The 19657-nt window shown below is 45.9% G+C and overlaps 1 protein-coding gene across 2 annotated transcripts in view; it reads right to left on the bottom strand.

Moving 5' to 3' along the window:
* Nucleotides 1-18627, bottom strand: part of GLP2R (glucagon like peptide 2 receptor) — a 55806-nt gene extending 37179 nt beyond the window's left edge. The window contains exons 1-4 of one of the 2 annotated variants that reach the window (XM_073881708.1): nt 18328-18627; nt 11918-12005; nt 9834-9938; nt 6280-6419 (exon numbers count right to left, since the gene is read on the bottom strand). In XM_073881708.1, coding sequence (XP_073737809.1) covers nt 6280-6419; nt 9834-9938; nt 11918-12005; nt 18328-18441 — 447 coding nt within the window. In that variant the 5' untranslated portion in view covers nt 18442-18627. The remainder of the gene's footprint in view (nt 1-6279; nt 6420-9833; nt 9939-11917; nt 12006-18327) is intronic. The other variant, XM_025863907.2, reaches the window with a different exon arrangement.
* Between the last annotated feature and the right edge of the window lie 1030 nt (nt 18628-19657).

Here is a 19657-nt window from a genome sequence, read left to right as displayed (position 1 = left end):
TTTCTTTCTTCTTTCTTTCTTTCTTTCTTTTCTTTCTTTTCTTTCTTTCCTTTCTTTCTTTCCCAAGCTTATTTACCTCAGAATAATTATTTTAAGATTCATCCATGTCATAGCATGTATCAATAGTTGACCTTTTATTGCTGAGTAGTATTCCATTGAGAATATACCACAATTTATTTATCCACTCACCTATTGATGGACATTTGAGTTGTTTTCAGAGTTTGGCTTTCACAAATAAGGTTGTTATGAAAATTTCTGCATAAGTCTTTATGTGGACATAGGTTTTTATTTCTCTCAAATAAATATCTAGAAATAGAATGGTGGAGTAGTATGGTGTATGTTTTAACTTAAGAAACTGCCAAACTGTTTTCTAAATAAGTTGTATCAATTTATGTATCCACCAACAGTGGATTAGGAGTTTCAGCTGCTCTAGATTCTACTAACACTTCATATAATCAGTCCCTTAAATTTTAGCCATTCTAATGGGTATGTAGTACTATCTTACTATGGTTTTAATTTGCTTTTCTCTAATGATTAATGCTGTTGAGAATCATTTAATGTGCTTATTTGCCATCTGTGTATCTCATTTGGTAAAGTATCTGTTCAAATATTTGGTCATCTTTTAAATTGGATTGTTTATCTTAATTTTGAATTGTAAATGTTCTTTATATATTGTAGATATAAATCTCCTGTCAGGTAAGTGTTTTGCAAGCATTTTCTCCCATTCTATGGCTTACCTTTTTATTTTTTTAACAGTGTCTTTAGAAGAGCAGAAGTTTTTTATTGTGATAAAGTTCAATTTGTCAAATTTTTCTTATATAGTTGTGCTTTTTGTGTCTTATTTCAAAAATCTTTACCTGACCGAAAGCCTTCATATTTTCAGCTGTTTTTTCCTAGAAGTTTAATGGCATGAGCTCTTAAATTTAGGTCTATGATCCATTTCTAGTTAGTTTTTATTCATGGTGTGAGGCAAAGGTTGCGGTTCATTATTTATTTATTTATTTATTTATTTATTTATTTATTTATTTATTTAGCGTCCAGTTGTTCTGGTGCTATTTTTGGTAAGATTATTCTTTGCCCCACTGAATTGCCTTAGCATTTTTGTCAAAAATCAATTGCCTGGGTCTTATAGACAGAATAGAGTTGGATTTTATTTTGTTTTATCTTCTTAATGCAATTTGAGAACCTCTGACTTAGGGTGTTTAGATCATTTACATTTAATGTGATTATTTATTTGGTTGAGCTTAAATCTCTTGGTTTTCTCTTCATTCCATCTTTTCTTTGTTTTCTTTCCTTATTTTGGTTTGAGCGTATTTTTTTATTCCATTTTTTCTTCCATGGCCTATTAGCTATACCTCTTCATTTTGCTTTTTAGTTGTTGCTTTCATGTTTACAGTATACATCTTTAACTTATCATACTTCCATGTCCCTCATCCTGGCTTTGTGCTATTGTCCCACATTTTACTCGTACATATATTAGACCCCATAATACATTGTTACTATTTTTACTTTAATTAATCACATCTCTTAAAAGATTTTTAAAAATAAGATAAAAAAAGTTCACCCTCATATTTACTATTTCTGGTACTCTACATTCCTTTATGTTGATAAAAAATTCCATAAGATGTGTATGTCTTTCTGTGTTAAGGAATTTCTTTAACATTTCTTGTAATGGTGATCTGGATGCAGAAATCTCTGTGTAGCCTTTGAGTCTTTCCAAATCAAGCCCAACCATATTTCTATCTAGAATTATTTTCTATGGATCCCATCAAGAGCTCTATAATCCTGTCATGTCTCTAACTGCTCTTGTTGGTCTCTCTTCAACTCAAAACTAAATCTATCCTTCTAAAACCAGCACCAACCTACCTCTTACAAGAAGTCCTCCATGAATGCCTCTGTGTGTACTGTCAACTCTGAACTCCAAAGCACTTGTGGTCTGTTTCACAAATTGGGGCATTAGTTATATTATTCACTAATGGTTGTTCGCATTTGTTTTGTCTTTCCAGATAGGCTATAAATATCTTGAAAGCAGAGAAATGTTTAGTGTTTCTCCACACAGAGTGGCGTGATTTCTTTAAATTGATGATTCAGGTGGCATATCAAGACCTTCATGAGTCATTTGAGCATCATTTATGTTATGTGGGTATATGAGGATTTGTGAGGTTAACACATTTAAGTAAGTACCCAACTGTACCAGTACCTGGTACAATTGGTTTCATTGCACTCCTTCAGAGGAGTTTCTTAAACTGTTTTCTATAGTCAGAGCTCCAGTAAAATCTAGCCCCTTCCCTAGTGACCCTAGAACACCCAGATAGTTTCCAGCTCACTCTCAGTACCAACAGGTGAATCTTAAGTCACTTAGACTTCTTTATGAAATGCTTCATAATTAGCGTGTACCATGCATGCACCGAGGAGACAGGCGTTTTCACACACTGCTAAAGGGAGGGCAAAATGACATAATTCCTATGGAGGGGAATTTGACAATATTTAGCAAAATTATATATGCCTCTACATTTTATTCTTTATTTTTTAAAGATTTTATTTATTTGAGAGAGAATGCACAAGAAAGAGCATGAACAGGGGCAAGGAGAGGGAAAAGCAGGCTCCCTGCTCAGCAGGGAGCCTGATGTGGGGCTCGATCCCAGGACCCTGAGATCATGACCTGAGCTGAAGGCAGACGCTTAACTGACTGAGCCACTCAGGTACCCCTGCATCTACATTTTATTTTTTTTTAAAGATTTTATTATTTATTTGACAGAGAGAGACACAGCGAGAGAGAGAACACAAGCAGGGGGAGTGGGAGAGGGAGAAGCAGGCTTCCCGCTGAGCAGGGAGCCCGATGCGGGGCTCGATCCCAGGACCCCGGGATCATGACCTGAGCCGAAGGCAGACGCTTATCGACTGAGCCACCCAGGCGCCCCTGCATCTACCTTTTAATCTAGCAACCCCATTTCTGGGATTCTTCCAAAAGCAAATATGAACCAACATATGCATACAAGGTTATTTGAGGTGGTATAATTAATAATAAAAGACTGGAAATAACCCCAATGGTCAGAGGACAGTGGCTGAATAAACTATAGTGGATACACACAGTAGAGTACTATGCAAATGTGAAAGAAAAAAAGGGAGAAATGTTCGTAGGTACTGCTATAGAGTAATTCCAGGACACACTGCTAAGTCAAAAAGGCAAGATGCAGGATAAGGTATCTGGTATACCTCTTTCAATGTAAGAAAAATGGTAAAACAATATATTTGCTTAGTTTTGCAAAGAGAAACATAAGATGTATATTATAATTTGATAAAAAGGAAAGAAAAAGAAAAAAGGAGGGAAAAATAAGTCAGAAAATAATAAAAATGTTTATCATTTGGGGGTGACCAGAAATAGGGTAGAGACAGTGATTGGAGCGTGGTTTCTCTGACTGTACTTTCTTATATCATCTTGGTTTTCAAACCCTGCCAATATTTTATTTATTAAAAACAAAATTAAAGGGGTGCCTAGGTGGCTCAGTCATTGGGCATCTGCCTTTGGCTCAGGTCATGATCCCAGGGTCCTGGGATTGAGCTCCGCATCAGGCTCCCTGCTTAGCGGGGAGCCTGCTTCTCCCTCTGTCTCTCCCCTCCCCCTTCATTGTGCTCTCTCTCTCTCAAATAAATAAATAACATCTTTTAAAAAATAAAATTAAAGACAGAAGAAGGGAAAGAGAGAAGAAAAAGGCCAATCCTTAACACTAATAGAAACAATGGAATAAAACTATATATCCAATCAGTACCATGACCACATAGAGAAAACAGTTATTTCAAATAATTATGAACACAGTACTCTGAACATGGGATACAGTCTAAGGACAAAACATGCTGCAATCTGTTTTTTTCCCCTTTAAATCTATATGCTACAAAGGTCTTAGGATCTAGTAGTAGTGGTAGTGAACACACCTAGCATTCAGATCCCGGTTTCTTTCTTCCTTTCTTCTTTCCAAAGATATTTATTTATTTATTTATTTATCAGAGAGAGAAAGAGAGAGAGAGAGAGAGAGAGAACACAAGCAGAGGGAGAAGCAGACTCCCTGCGGAGCTGGGAGCCTGGCACAGGGCTCAATCCCAGGATCCTGGGATCATGACCTGAGCCAAAGGCAGACGCCCAATGACTGAGCCACCCAGGCGCCCCGGGATCTTGGTTTCTAATAACATTCGTCCACTTAGAGAATCCAGAACTCTGACGAAATAGCCGATTTGGACCCGGAACAGGGAAATCATGAGATGAGCTTGGACCATTTTCTTATGTCAGAAAATAAGGAAGTGCTCCAAGACCAGTGAGATTATCACAAAAGGACACAAGGAGGCAGTTTGGAGGGATTTCACTAGCTAAATTTAGAAAAACATTGAGCACCAAAATAATAAGTGAATAAAGCAATTTGTAAATTCATAGTGATACTCAAAACTGGAGGGAAGGGGAAGGAGTCTTCTTTTCAGAAGAATGCCAGCTAGTAAATACAGAAGAAATGACAGAGCTCGAATCAACTCAAGCCAGCATCATCAAGGAAGGTTGTAACACTGATGAAGGTTTGTTAGTGAACAAGACACACACACACACACACACACACAGTTCCAAAGTACCGTCCCACCAATTACTGGTCAGATAGAAAAGAAGAAGTACCTATACCATGGAGAGATCTGGCTGTCACTACCGAGACCAAGTGATCACACAGAACATCATTGTAGTGACACCTGACATTTTGGTCTCCTGGCGTGATGCTATGTATACATGTATATATGGTGTGTACCCAGCACCTATGAGGATTAACTTGAGTCTTACCAAGCCTCTAAAACCAACTTCCAGTTTAAGGAAATACAGAAGATGCAGGGACACATCTAATAACAACAAAGTTTTCTGGGGGTCTTCAAAAAGCCAGTGTCCTGGGCTGTCATGGGCTGGAATGGGGGAGATTCTAGATTAAAACATGCTAAAGTGATATAAAATGAACTCCAATATATGAACCAGGACTAGACTCTGGTTCAGGGGAGAAAAGCTACAAAAATTGGAGGGGAAAATTGGGGAAATTTGAATATGGATGAAACATTAGCTGATATGATGTTAATTGGAATAGCGGTATTGTAGTTATGTGGAATAATGACTTTGTTTAGGAAGGATCTGATGAATATTTAAGGATGAAACCTCACGATGCCTGCAAATTATTGTCAAATATTTCACAACGACAGAGACAAAGCAAAAGCAAATGGTGTTGGGGGGGATGTTGATACATTTTGAATTTAGATAGTGGGTTTGTGAGTGCTTATTTTATTATTCTTTTAATTTTTCTATGTGTTTGGACACTTCAAAATAAAATGTTAAAAAATAGGTATATATCAATTGATATATCTTATGTGGTATGGGAAACTAAATTTGTTCCTTAAAATATATATATTAAAATTATACACACACATACATATACACACACAAACACAATTTCCTTAAAGAGTATCCTTTATCATGCATAAGGACCCCTAACTGATGAGATGGAAGAAAATCACATATTTTGTTTGCTAGCACTCTGAAGAGCAAAGATCTACTATCACTAGCCTTTTGTGGGCAAAATGTCAACCCATTATTAGAAACACAGGCCAACATGGCCAGAAGCTGTTTTTTTATGTTTTGGGGATTTTTTTTTTTTAAGTACTTGAATTCTTGGAAATATGGCCATTTGCAGAGGGGAGGAGGCAATGCCCCAGTCCTCACCTTTCTAAAGAGAGAAATCTTAACTTCCGGTCTTGGGAAGTGCAGTTTTCAGCTCTGGTTTTGCTGTCCCTGCCCCCTGAGGGCCTGAGCCCAGAGGAGGCTGCAGACATCCCACACCTGCTGGCGGGTTCCTCGAGATCACCCGAGTCCCAGCGTCAGCCGCACATTGGCATCACCTGGGGAACTAGGTACCAGTCTGATGCCCAGGCCCCACCACATACCTACTAACTCGGAATCTGTGAAACCATTCACTGAGGACTTACTAAGTGCCTGTGGTATGTACACGCTTTTATGCACCCCAGTACTAGTCCAGGGGTGAGAAACTGAGCGGCCTCAGGGGTCTGCACATCACCCTCGTTGCAGAAGAAATTCAGTGGCTGCCAGAGGTTGCTATCATGTGACTGTGGACCTTCCCCAGGGGAGTGCGGACAGACTAGCTCTTGGGGGACGGCTCTTTGTGTGGCCACCAAAGCCTACCGGGGGGGCTGCCTGGTGGAGGTTGGTTGGGGCCCGGGGCCCATCATCACCGGGCCAAGCTGACTCACGTTGTATTGGGAGCTGTGGTTCTCGGAGCATTCGGAGTCATCCTGCCAAATATTTGTGGAGTTTTCCAGCGTCTGCCAAGTGCCCGGAGCCAAGCAGTATCTGTAGGCCCTTCCTGAGTTTTCTGAAAGTAAACACAGCTCTAGGGGAAAGGTCAGAGCACGCAGCCCGTTCCTGAGCACGTGGTGAGGCCCTCGTCCTCACCACAAAGCTGTGGAAAATCCCAGGGAAAAGGGATTTTCACTTCCCTTCGTCGGGGAGGGGCTCATTAGCATCTCTGCTGTTTATTTGGGACGGAAAGAAAAACACGGAAGCCTCTACGTTTCGTAACAAACCACGGTCCACTAATGTCTGCTGTGTTTACCCAAAGTCTCTGGAGCTAGAATAGTCCCTGGTGACTCAGAGACGTGAGAGCTCTCAAAGGTGCAGCCCAGCTGGGAGATGCGGACCTGGGGCTTCCTGGTGCGCCGTCAGAGAGAGGCGTTGCGTCTCAGGACGCAAAGAGGAGAGGTGAAGGGGGTGGACAGAGCCTGCTTGGCCACCTACAAGGTTGGTGGCCTTGAGCTTGTGGCCCTCCCACTGTCCGAGACTTCCAGTGTCTTCATCAAGAGCTGAGGATCATCATGGTAATGGTACCAGCCCTCCCCAGTTTGGGGGAGGATTAAATGTGTGTGTGTGTGTGTGTGTGTGTGTGTGTGTGTGTGTGTGTGTAAGTGACAGGCCAGCTCTGTGTCCACGATGATGGCTACTGTGACCCAGTCACATCCATTCCCAGAGCCCTCCCCCAAAGGAATTGCCCTCCCCCCCCGGAAGACCAGGGGCTGGACTCGCAAATGAACAACGGAACTTGTCCGAACTTCCCACTCCTGACCCCGCACAGCGTGGACCAATGGTGACTATTTGCTGAGTGTAATGGAAGGACACCCATGGGGTACTTCCCCCCTGCCCACCTAAAGCCTCTGCGAGGGTGTCTAACAGCCCTGTCAAACACCATTCCCCAAAGCAAGCTCTTCATCTTCTCCCCAAACCGGAGCCACCTGCACATGTCCCAGCCTCTACTGATGGCAAACCCATCATCCCAGTCCTTGGGCCCCAAACCTTGGAGTCATCCTTGCTTTCTCTCTGTCTCTCCTACCCTTCACCTGGCCCATCAGCCAATCCTGTCACCTGGACCTTCCAACCTACCCAGAATCTGAACATTGCCTCTCGGCTTTCACCCCCTGCTCCCTGCTCCCTGGAGCCACCACTCTCTCATGACCGGATTATTACAAATGCCTTCGATGCTCTTGCCCCACATGGTCTACGGTTAACACAGCAGTCATGCCACATCATGCCTCGCTCCAAATCTTCCAAAGGCTCTCTGACAACAAGTCAGAGCACTTCCCGGGCCTCCCACAAAGCCCTGTGATTTCTGGCTCCCAATACTCTCTGACCTAACCTCCTACTGGCCCTCCTTCCCCTTTGGGGCAGCTGCACCCACCTCCTTGCTCTCTGGGGGACACACCAGATGTGAGCAGCGGGGGCCCTGAGCCACCACCCGGATGATGGTGAGCATGGGTGGGACCAGACAGGGTGTGAGCTCATTTCCTCCCACCTTTCAGCCCTCTCTGTCCCTCATCTCCTGCTTCATCGGATAGTCTTGATGGTTCGTCTTGCCTCGGCCTGCACCCACACTCTCACGGTCCCTTTCTCTGGATCCCTGCAGTTGCTTCCAATGTCAGCTCCCTGCCCCTCACCCTGTTCTTCTACCCAGAGAGCCATCAACGTCATACCCCCAAACCACAAATCATATTAAGTCCTTTTCATACCTCAGTGCCTTCGTGGCTCCATGGGATCTCACCCTCCAGAGGAAGCTTGAAACCCTTGGTGTCAGACACAACTGCTCTGCAATCAAGCCCCGGCCTTATGTGTATAGTCAGGCACCATCCTGCCTCCTGCCCTCTGACTGTAGTGTGTGTTCCTCTGGTGTTATCTCCCCAGACTTTTTCTCCTTCTTTCTGCTCTAAACGCTTCCACTGCCTCCACGTTTTCTTCTCACTGTATGGACCCCTTTGGATTCTAACGTTTAACGCACAGGATGTTGAGTGGAAGAGTAACTTCCCACCTTCTGTGAATCACACTCCCTTTGGGACACTCTAGAAGCCCAGAACCCGTTAAAAAAAAGCCTTTAACTCAACTTCTTTGTAAGTTTAGATTTTTGACCACGTTTTCCCTTCAGGTGGAATAGACCTCCATTTTTAGCTCATGGGAAGAATGGGTAGGCGGAGGAGCTGGGCAGTGGTAGTCTGTTCCATGTGCCCTGAGATCCATGGACATCCGGGTCTTAAAGACCTTCAGGAATCTGAGGGCTTGACCTTGGTCTCAGTCTCCGTTCCATTTACAAAGCACCTACTGTGCAGCTGACTCTGTGCCTGTCTTCTCATTCATTCCTCAACCGGACCTCAAGAGTTGCTGTTGTTCACTGGACTTAACAGACAAGAAAACAACTCAGAGGGCTCTGGACACTTGCCCAAAGTCGCAGAGCATAAAAGAGATGGATGGGCTCTAGACTCCACGTGCAGTGCTCTCCCTACCCCACTAAACTGGCTCCCAAAGGGGTGCTTCCCTCAATTATCCAGACTCTGCAGTCCAGCAAACTCGGGTGTCTCCCCGTAAACATCACTCCTGGGTCACTTCCAACTGGATTTCACCAAAGGATAGCTCCACAGAACATGTCATTAGCCCTCCCATCCAGAAAGGCATCTCTCTCTCTTGGAAACTCTCTCTCTTTGCACTACAGGCCTCAGAAAATCAAGACCAGATTTTAACCGATGATTTACTGAGCTGCAATTAAATACATAATATCACTATCTCACCTCCTCAGTAACCCATTCCCACTTGGTTTTGCCTGGAACTTTGTAATTGCTTATGTTTCTTGAGAATAGTTTTTTCTTATTCTTTGACGGCCCTCAGTCCAAGGCAAAAGAGTTCTAACTAGTAATGGTTTCTCTCCTCCTTCCAGAATAAACCAACCAAGAGGCTGGCCTGCTGGGGCAGGTGGGAGCAACATATACTCCTGGGGTCCTACGTAAGAGCCACTTCCTTCAAGCAAGATGGGGGCAAGCTGAGCGGCTAAAGACTCCATCCAAGTGCCATGGGGCTTAACGGCACCATCCAGTAGCACTACTTTTCAGTGCTATCGCAAGGGTAGTTTTGATGCCCTTCTTCTCCATACAGCAAACCCAAGTTGTGGATGTGAGCATCCCAATCTCTCCCCCACCTCTTTCTCCTCTCCATAACAACTCTCACTGCATCAAATTCTGTGGTAGCTGGACCTGGACTCTCCAATCTTCAAAGAAAAGAGAACTATTGCATTAATGGAGCACCCAGACACAGAAGAATCTCAGGAAGGCAAGAGGAGGTGCCCAGAGAAGAAAGAGACCTTCTGTGGGGAAAGAGGACTTGAGAAAAGCACTTGGTTGGAGTGTGCTCTCTCTAATTGCTCTGTGGCTGGCCTACCCAGGAGGGACCAGCCTTTAAGGGAACTGCCAAAAAATGGTAAAATAAGACTTACTACCTTCACGCCACCAAGGTAAGTATGAAGGGCAGGGAACAGAGACGTTTCCCGGAGAAGAATGAGGCCAGCACACATATCGATCAAAGGTTCCATTACAAAAGGTCCCTGTGGAGAGAAAACGTCCTGAATGAGAGCAATATTGGAGCACCAGGGCCACTGATGGAGGCAGAGCCCCCTTCCTGGCATGGGAAGCTGGTGTACCCTATGCAGGAACTAGCCCAGGTGTCCCCCTGTCCAGATAGGTCAAGGATGAGGAACAGCGTGGGGAGGAGGGAATGCTTAATGCACCCCCAAGCACTGGCTTTGTCTACCCAACCTGACCTTTGGCAGTGGTCCCGTCAGTTATGTTAGTGTGCACGTCACGCTGATGTTGGTTTATTCTACATAGACTGAACTATCACACAAACTCGGGGTCAGAAGGACACTTGGGAGTTCAGCCAGTGCCTTCTGTTCCATAATTAACTAAAGAATTGTCAAACTTTCATCAGTTAGATGCTGGCGCACCCTTATTGTGAAATGTGCAAAATGACCTGTGGATATAGGGGGATCTGTAAAGTTGAGGCTCTTGGCTGCACGTATCCCACATAACCTCTATCTGGTCATATTTCTCTGTTTGAAGACCAATCCAAAAATCATTATGAGACATTTGCACCATCTCCAATTCAGGGGACGAGTTACACCCTGGTGCTTGGCGATGAGACACTACAAACACATGGCACAGCCTTATCGACCTCCTGGAATGAAGTGAAGGGGTTTCAGGCTGGATCCCAAATGCCCATATTGCAAGCTCCTCACTCCTGGGAACTAAGCATCATTCCTGTCTGCTCCCTATTGGGGCTAGCATGCAGGGGCCACTCAGGTTGAACAACCACGTTACTGGCATCAGGACCCCACAGATGCAGATCTGCCAGGTTATGAGCCGGCTCAGGGCATCCTGTAGACCTGGCTGCCAAGTGTCAGCACATGGTCTGTGTGAAACAGCGCTCACCTGGCCGAGCTGCTCATGGCATGACTCCAGATAAAGAGGACATGCCCTACTTTGATTTCAGAAAGCAGTATTCCCTAAAGTGAGGGGTGGTTCTTATAACAGATATCAAGCTTTGATTGCCACTAGCCTGGGCTGAAGAAATATTCAGAGGGAGAGGGGTATGGCTTGAAGGCTGAGATTCTTTGGGTCAGGAAAAGGAAGAGAGAGTTTATGGTAGCCTGTCCTCCTCCAAGCCCCTGAATGAAATCATCTGAGAGCAGGCAGGAGGATAAGGAGAGGCCAGATTTCATCAGTTAAAAAAGAAAAAAAAAAAGAATCTGGATACACCCAAAGAGTCAGCATGAGGGCAGGAGAGGCCATGGACTGATCAAACGATTAACATATTTTCTAGAACACCCTAACCCTAGTGTAGACCTGGATAGGAGAAATATTATGACTCAGATTCAGATAACAACCTGGGGGATGAGGACCTCCTCCCACCCACCTACCCAGGTTAATCTACGACAGTTGCTCATGTCACACGATTTGGTGGTGAGTGTGCTGTGACAGATGACTTTAGATAAATAGTCACATCTATGCATCTATGTATACCCTGTCTCACATGCCACATGCCCTTTTATAATGAGAGGTGGGGGTCTCTCCTCCCTTCCCTTGAACCTGGGTAGGCCTTGGTAACCATCTGATCCAATTGAACATGGGAAAAATAGCTTCCGAGGCTGGGTCATAAAAGGCAACATGGCTTCTGGTCATGGTTGCCCTGGAAGCCTCACCACCATGCTGTGAGGAGCCTAGTCTGTATGGACAGGCCACGTGAAAGTGTTCTGGCCAACGGACTCTCAGCTGGGAGCCACCATCAGCCATCAGTTGTAAGTGCGAACAAGCCTTCAGATGATTCCAGCCGCCAGCCACTGAGCCTTCCAGCTAAACTCTAGATATTGTAGAGCAAAAACAAGTCACCCCCACTGTGCTTGGTCTGAATTCCTCACCCAAAGAAACTGTGATGATGATAATGATGATGATGATGATGATTGCCTTAAGACCCTAAGCTTTGAAGCTTTTTGTTACACAGCCATAGATAACTAATACACCTGCTTACCAGAAGGTTCCTTAAGCAAGTCTCTCAGACACTTCTCTTTGTATTGAGCCCACTTGCGAGTTGTTTCCTCAAGGCGGGATCCTGTAACCTGGGCAGAAGAAAACCATGGTGACTCCCAGTTCACTACAGAGGCAACCTTGTGATCATTTCACCACGAGTCTCAAAACTTCCCACTGAAGTGGCCATAATGGCCTGCACCAAGAAGCAGAACTTCTTTGGCATCTTATGTTCTATCTTAAAGGTGCATACAAATTCTATGTTCACTCCATAATCTAATCATATTGGTTTTCATAGAGATATGACTTTTTCCCCCCAAAAATCTTCAAGTGAGGCTGACATTTTAAGAGGAGGCAATATGCTCATCCTGAACGTCACACCCTACCAGATGAATAGATGCATGCTCCTAAGATTATGTGGATCTGAAGAAGAGAAGCATCACAGTAAGAAGGGCCCAATAATATGTCAGGGAAAGGCTGGAAGAATTGTAGGGACCTGTGCCATCCCACCTGGCTGCCTGTGGGTCCAAAGTCAAAGACCGGGTAGAGAGATGCTCTGCTACTATACTGAGGCCTTGGGATTTTTGCCTTTCTGACATTAACTATCCCCTCCCATAGAACCTTGGGCTTTCCAGATAATTGAGTTGTCTAACAACATCTAATTGTGTATCTGTACTACTTGTTTTGTTTTGTTTTTAACACAACAGCGGGGTTTAAAGGGGTTTTCTCTTCTTTAATTTACTCATCTTTATTGAGCACCTGTTGTGTGCCAGGCTTTGCATCAGGGAGGAATTGAAGAGGATGCAGTGATGGACAAAACACAGTTTCTGCCCTAAAGGACTTAGAATCTGCTAAAGATAAGACAATGTATGGTTGGCTGGCTACCAATCAGTATTGGCACCACCAGTCACAAACCAGAAACCAGGAGTTGTCCTTGGTTCCTCCTTCCTCCTCCTTCCACATCATCCAACCAGGCACCAGATTCTGTCCTACGCCTCTCTCCTGTCTAACCCTGCCTCCCATTTCCTCCACCTCTGGCCCAGTCCACATTGCTCCAGAGGGATAGGTCCCCAGGGCTGTCCTGCCTAAAGTCTTCCCCTCATGGCCTATAGAGCTGACATCACAACTCAGCCACCCCGGGGCCAAGCCTCTTGACCCCAGTCATGTTCCTCTGTGGCTTTGCATCTTTGCATTTCCCACTGGCCCTCCCTTCCACCCTCATCTTCATCTGGCCCACTCCCTGCTTACCCCAGAAGGCTCAACTCAAGCCTAATGACCCTGATCATACTTGACCACCTCTGTCACTGAAATCTTGAGCTAGGAACCCTTCTCCCCAGTGCCCTGTGACCCCACGCATGACTAAGTCTTGTGTCCCATCATGTTGTATATCATTGGTGTTTCATTTGTCCATCTCCTTCGCTACCCCATACTTTCCTTGAAGGCTAAGACATGCCCTCCATCCCTGAATACAAGCCCTTAGCACAGGTCAGGAGTTACTGTCCTCATTTTCAGCTGAAGAAACAGAGGAACAGGTGTGGGGTGGAGTCAGAGAGGGGATGAACATAGGAAGGGCTAGGTAGGTGATCTGGGATAAGATCATCCAATTCAGTTGGCTTTGAGGCTTCGTGTCCTCTCACAAGGGTAACAAACTCAAATGCTTTCTTGGGCCAGGTAGACAGCCTGGAGGAATGAGGGAAGACAGGTGTAACAACAGGTATAACAACAGTGAGTGGAGAAGCCCCGTGTGAACTGGGGGGATGCTCCACCAAAACGCACTCAAACACAAATACATACACACAGTCAGCATCACAACCACTACGCTCACCCACACCCCCCCCACACACACAAAAAAAAACCCAATCACCTATGAGCCCAGTGGGTGGTAAGTTTCCACCTTCTGAGTCATTAGTCCGGTCTACCCTCTGTCTCCTCTGCCCAGCATGGCCCACCCCCCAATACTATGGAATGCATGATGGGGTCTGTGAATAGCTCTTTTGCATCCTTTCCAGAGAATCACAAGGCCAACTTTTTGAAGAAGAGCTGTGTAGGCATGGTTAGACCAGAGGTTACCAAACTTTCTCAAATCATGGCGCCCTTAGTGACTCCATTATTTTTCCACAGTACCCCTAAGCCAAAAGAAATACCTAAAGTCCCATTTTTTGAGTAGTTAGGGCCAAACAACTTAAGTATTCGCATCCTAACAACTGAGTGCCTGCTGGAGATTGCACAACTTCCCAAACTTGGGAATCAGATTGGGCACCATCGTGTTCCACACTGATGTTTGTGCAGTACTTGCCTTTCATCACAGCAACTGCAAGAAAAAAACAAAAAACAAAAACCAAAAACAGCTTTGCAGAGATACGACATCATCAAAGGGAATGGAACGTGATCTAATGCTGAAACCGTGCTAGTAATTTGCGGGGTCTGGCAGATGTCATGTATCTCTTTGCCTCCTTTGAAAAATTAAAATATCTTACGGCAGGCCTATGAGCTCACAGTGGTGCCTTGAGGCACCTTAGCACACAATCTGGAACCCATGGGATTGGCCAATGAGTAATAATAATGATGAAAATGATGAGGAAATAATTGGCATTTATCCTTAAGCTTCAGTTTCCAATAAACTTTCAATCTCCCACAATACTTTCTGTCTCTGAGTTATGGCACAAGAGTCAAGATGGAAGCTTATTAACACGTTGTTTAAGAAAATAAACATCCTAATGGGACTATAGCTAGGTCTATATTATTTTTCACAAGTTCAGCAAATAAGTTGATAACCAAATCATCAGCTTCCAGAATCCTCCAAGCCTCCGAAGTAAGACCCTTTCTTGGATAAAGTGCTATTTATATCATCAGGGACCTCACTGGAACTGGCCAAGGAAGAGACAATAAAATCAGTCATGCACGTGAGCTCTGTCCCTGGACTAACTTTACTCTCTTTCCCTGCCCTTTGCCATGACTGATGGCCATGGTCAGAAGAAGAAAAAGGAGGGAAAGGAGAAAGAGAAGAAGAAGGAACCCTACAAAGCACCAAATTTGGTCAATCTAGGGGAGCTGGACAAACAGACTATCTTCCCAGGTACTTGTCCTAAAGACACGAAAAACGTAAGAGGCAAATCCAAGTTCAGATCCAAACAAGGTAAGGAGGAAAGGAAATAGCACGAATGGATGTTTTCTAACTGGAAAAATCGACTTGATCTTGATTCCTCTTTCCCTTGCACGGGCAACCAGCATCAACGACTAACTTGGCTGAGGAAGAATCGAGGGAAAGGGAAAAAAGACCTTCTGTGCATTGCTTTCAATACATTCTATTGTATTCTTTGTTCAAGAAGGCATTCGCCTCTCTGTAAATCAAACTAAAATTGCAAGAAAGCCCCAAAAGGGGAGAAGTTGGAATATAATCTCAGTATCAGAAATTACCATCTCCTTCCGGACTCTTCTCTCGGTGCACATGCTTCCGTTTCCTTTTTTTCTTTTTCTGTCCATTTTTATTTTAACCAAAAAAGGAAATCATCTAGTTTTACGCTTTCATCAGAAGATACACTGTGAATATGTATCTTTTTCGAGAGTCATACTTCTAAAACACCATTTTAACAGCTTCGTGATGTTCTGTGAATGACTGTGATACAAATTAGTTTTCAAATCCTCCAGCATCGAACAATTACACTGGCCGAGATGCTTGTTAATATAAATGCTGCTGTACTGAAAATATTCGCAATTAAATATTTGAGCACATCTTTATTTGCTTAGGAGAAATTCTTTCAATTGGAATTTCTGGGTCATAGAGTATACACATTTTTAAAGGCTTTTGATAATGGACTGCCAACCTATCCTCGCCAAGCTTTTTTTTTTTTTTTAATTTAAAAACATGCACCTTTTTACGCTCCCATCGGCAATCTAGGAAAGAGCCACAAATTCCCTTCCCAAAGAGCCTTAGAGAGAGAGTTTATGGTTTTTGAACCCAAAGCAAACTGCTAATTAATTTAAATGAGTCTAGCCGGGGAGGAGGGGTGGTGGTGGACTGCTCCAATTTGGAAACTAAACTATCCCTGAGAATTTCTCATTAAGTGAATTTTGGGAAGACTTCCTGCCAGAAAACATGCCACGGTCATTTATATTCCATGCAGGGAACGCGTCTGTGAGCAAAATCCATCATGAAAGTCTAGCAAAGCCTTGTAATGTAAACATCTGGAGGAAAAATATGGGATTTAAGACCGAGAACCAAGAAGTGTGTGTGTGTGGTGCGGGGGTGCTCATTGGGGTTATAGACGCACCCTGGAGGACAGACAGACCAAAGAGGTTCTGAGGACAGACGCAACGGCAGATGGGGGAGGGGACACTGCTCACAGGCACATTATTGATTAGGAACACGCCAGACGAAAGGAACAATGTCAGTGTCCTCCACCGGCCTGAGGCACTGAAAAGTTTGTTGATATAACGTATACCTAGTCATGTGTTCACAGCTTCCGTGGGAATGCTAGGGAAGAGCGAACACAGGACTTGCCTCTGGCCAGATACAGTGGTTTCACTTCTCACAAGTCACATAACGGCAGGTGATGGTCATTTAACTCCCATGAACCTTTATTTCCCCATCTGTGAAATGGGCTCAGGAATAACACTTCTGTGAGAGGCTCGCGGTGGGGATTTAGCAAGACCCATTTAATGATAGAATGCAAAGTGCTGCAGCAATGCTTTGGCACCCAGTGGGCAAGGCACGATCATGTGTACAAGGGGAAGGAGACTGGACAGCTAGCTGAGTGTACGCAGTTGTAATAGGAGATGTCCGGAGAATTGAAGCAAGAACGTGAGTTCTGTGTGGACTCTCCCAGCAACGGCCCTGCCAATATCGAGCTAGTGGCTTCCCAGAGGCTGCCACCACCACAGGGATTCCACGAAACCATCGATCGGGCTCACATCCTCAGTCCGCGAAGGCTTGAAGGCAGCCTCTGGGAGAGATCAGACGCAGAGAATTTCGCAGGTGTTTTCTGCCTGTCTGGTTCCAGGTTAGAACCAAAGAAAGCCTGATGAGGTGAACACTTACAAGACCGGGCACCACGGCCCTCCCTAGGTGGGGGCAGGAGGGATTTTGAATCCCAAAGCTACACACAGGGATGAACTCCACCCATGGACCAAAGGAGGAAGAGAACCTTTCCTCAAAGAACTTTCATTACCTGCATTTCTCAGATGAATGGGACTGGGGTTCCTTCACATCATGGTCCAATATGAAAATGGAACCTCAAATGGGAAAAGGGGCCAAAGTCTAGTCTCCCTGGACAAGAATAAAACAAGCTGGGGCACCTGGGTGGTTCCGCTGGTTAAGCGCCTGCCTTCAGCTCAGGTTGTGATCTCAGGGTCCTGGGTTTGAGCCCCGCATCGGGCTCCCTGCTCAGCGGAGAGCCTGCTTCTCCCTCTCCCTCGGCCTGCCTCTCTGCCTACTTGTGCTCTCTCTCTGTCAAATAAATAAAATCTTAAAACAAAACAATGTACCAGAATGCCCACCTGCAGAGGTTGGTCACATACATTATAAGACAACCTTGAAGCCCTCAAACATCACGCCCTGGGGCTACCTTTGCCGACACAGAAAAGTGTCTTCATCTGTAAGTGGGATTAACAGGAGGGACTCCCTTGAGGGGCATGAAATGAATTAATGCGAGGGACACACCTGACACCGCCCCTAGAGCCCTGTTCAATAGAAGGGTTAGTTTGTGTTAGCTCTTAGTGTATTTCCTTAAGACATAAGCAGATAGCGAGATAATATTTACAGTCTGATCTTATGTTTGTTGGGAGGGAAAAGGCCCTATGTGTAAATAAATAGCAGGAAAGGGGTCTGGAAATACAAGCCCCCAAAGGCGAATGAGGGTGATTTCTGGGCGGTGGGAATACAGTGATTTACAGTTGGTATTTATACCTCTTTGGATTTTATATGTTTATTTTTTTTTGAACAATGAACATTCTATATTTTTATACTAAGAAGAAAGGAAGGAAAAGGAGAAAGGAAAGAAGGAAAAAAACCCACAGGCCATCCACCTTTAAATACTCAGGCCTGAGAAAATTGTAAAACCGGATAGGAGCATATATGGGACGAGTTTAAATGCTATTTACAGAGTTCACGATGACACTGGAAAATGTTTATAAAATGGTGTAAAGGGGGAAAACCGGGATACAAAACACTTTATGCATCATAATTCCGGCTGCCCAGAAACAGGCATAGAAAAAGGATTTGCAGGAAATACGCCAAACTATTAACAGTGATGACCTCTGAATATCAGGCTTATGGTTAATCATGACCGCCTCAATACTGTTTTATATTTCCCAAATTGCCTGCAAGAGCCCGAAACTGCTTCTAGGATCAGAAAAGATGCAGAACTGACCCTAACAGCAAGCACCATGACAATCCAAATCATAAACCGCTCTTACTTGCTTGATGGAGACCAGCAGCAGCAGGGCGAGCACGGGCCTCGCAGGGGCCGGCGGGGAGCGCTTCTTGGAGCGAGGGGGAGGCCTGGCCCCCTGGGCAGCAGGGGTGTCCATGGGCAGCGCGCGCACTCGGGGCGGGGGTCCCCCTTTCCTTCTCCCGGGCGCTGCCCCACCCGGTGCCGGCCTCACCTTTCCCCCCCCCGCCCCCTGCAACTTCACAGGCGCAGGCACGTTTCTCGAACAGTCCAAGATGTACCACAGGCAGCCTCCTCCTGCATTCCTCCCGGCACCGAGCGGGGAAGTGTTTGCACAAACCCTCTCCACGCCGCGCGGAGAGCGTCTGAACCCGTCTAGAGCCACCTACCGATGATTATCCGGGGTTTCTCATCAGCAGTGGCTCATCCCCCGCCCCGGCCCCCCCAAAGGCAGGGAGATTTTTCCCAGACCTTCCCCCAAGTCAGCTGTGCTCCCAGGGACTTCCTCAGCAGAGGCCGCCCGGGAGGCGAAGCCAGGCAGCCGGCGGTTCTGCTCGCGAAGCCCTGCTCCGTGCACGAGGCCCGCGGGCCGGAGCCTCGGGGTTCCAGCCGCTGAGCAACAACTGGCTAAAAGGATGGGCCTCGGGCCAGTTGTGCGGTGGGCGTCTTGGCGAGGGGGCATGTTTCTGACGAAGGCCCCAAGGGCAGGGTCTCCTCGGTGGGGGGGGGGTGTGTGGCGGGGGGCTGTCTATGCAAACAGTTCGAGGGAGAAAGCAACTTCTGACCCAGGCCCTGAAGCAAATCCCCAATCAGGACTCAGGTCCCATCTACCGGAGAGCCAAACGACGTGCGGGAAAGTCAAACACACCTCCCGATGGCCCCCTTGGGCCGCCCGGCCCACCCGGCCCAGGCTTGCACGCAAAGCCCCACCAGCGCTCGCTAACGAGCCTCTTTGTGCCGGCTCACCGCGTGCGCATGCGCAGAATCTTTCAGCCGACGGCCACCTGCTTCGTGGGTCCTCGCCAACAACCCGGTGAGGGTGTGAGGATTTCTCCACCCGACAGCTGGGAAAATGAGGCGCAGAGGGGTTAGGGTGCTGGGCCACGGCCACAGAGCAGTAAATGGTGGGGCCGGGAGACCCAGCATCCCCCGACGCGGCTACCTGGTCAGGTGCTGATCTTCCCTTAACTCCCCACGGATGTTCCTTTTCTCCAGCGGGCCCCTCGCGGGGTCTCTGAAAACCTCTGCTCGGCCCTTCTGGCCCCACCTCTCCACGTCCAAGCTTCCCGGCCTCCAGACCAGAGACCCGGGAGGATGAGGTCCTGCCCAGCTGAGACACAGGTGGGCAAGAGACA

Source organism: Callorhinus ursinus, unplaced genomic scaffold, assembly GCF_003265705.2.
Source record: "Callorhinus ursinus isolate GAN/ISIS: 27379988/994484 unplaced genomic scaffold, GSC_fseal_2.0 scaffold43, whole genome shotgun sequence".
Lineage (NCBI taxonomy): Eukaryota > Metazoa > Chordata > Mammalia > Carnivora > Otariidae > Callorhinus > Callorhinus ursinus.
Note: the sequence above shows the minus strand (reverse complement) of the source record. Positions and strands in the feature narration are given on the sequence as shown.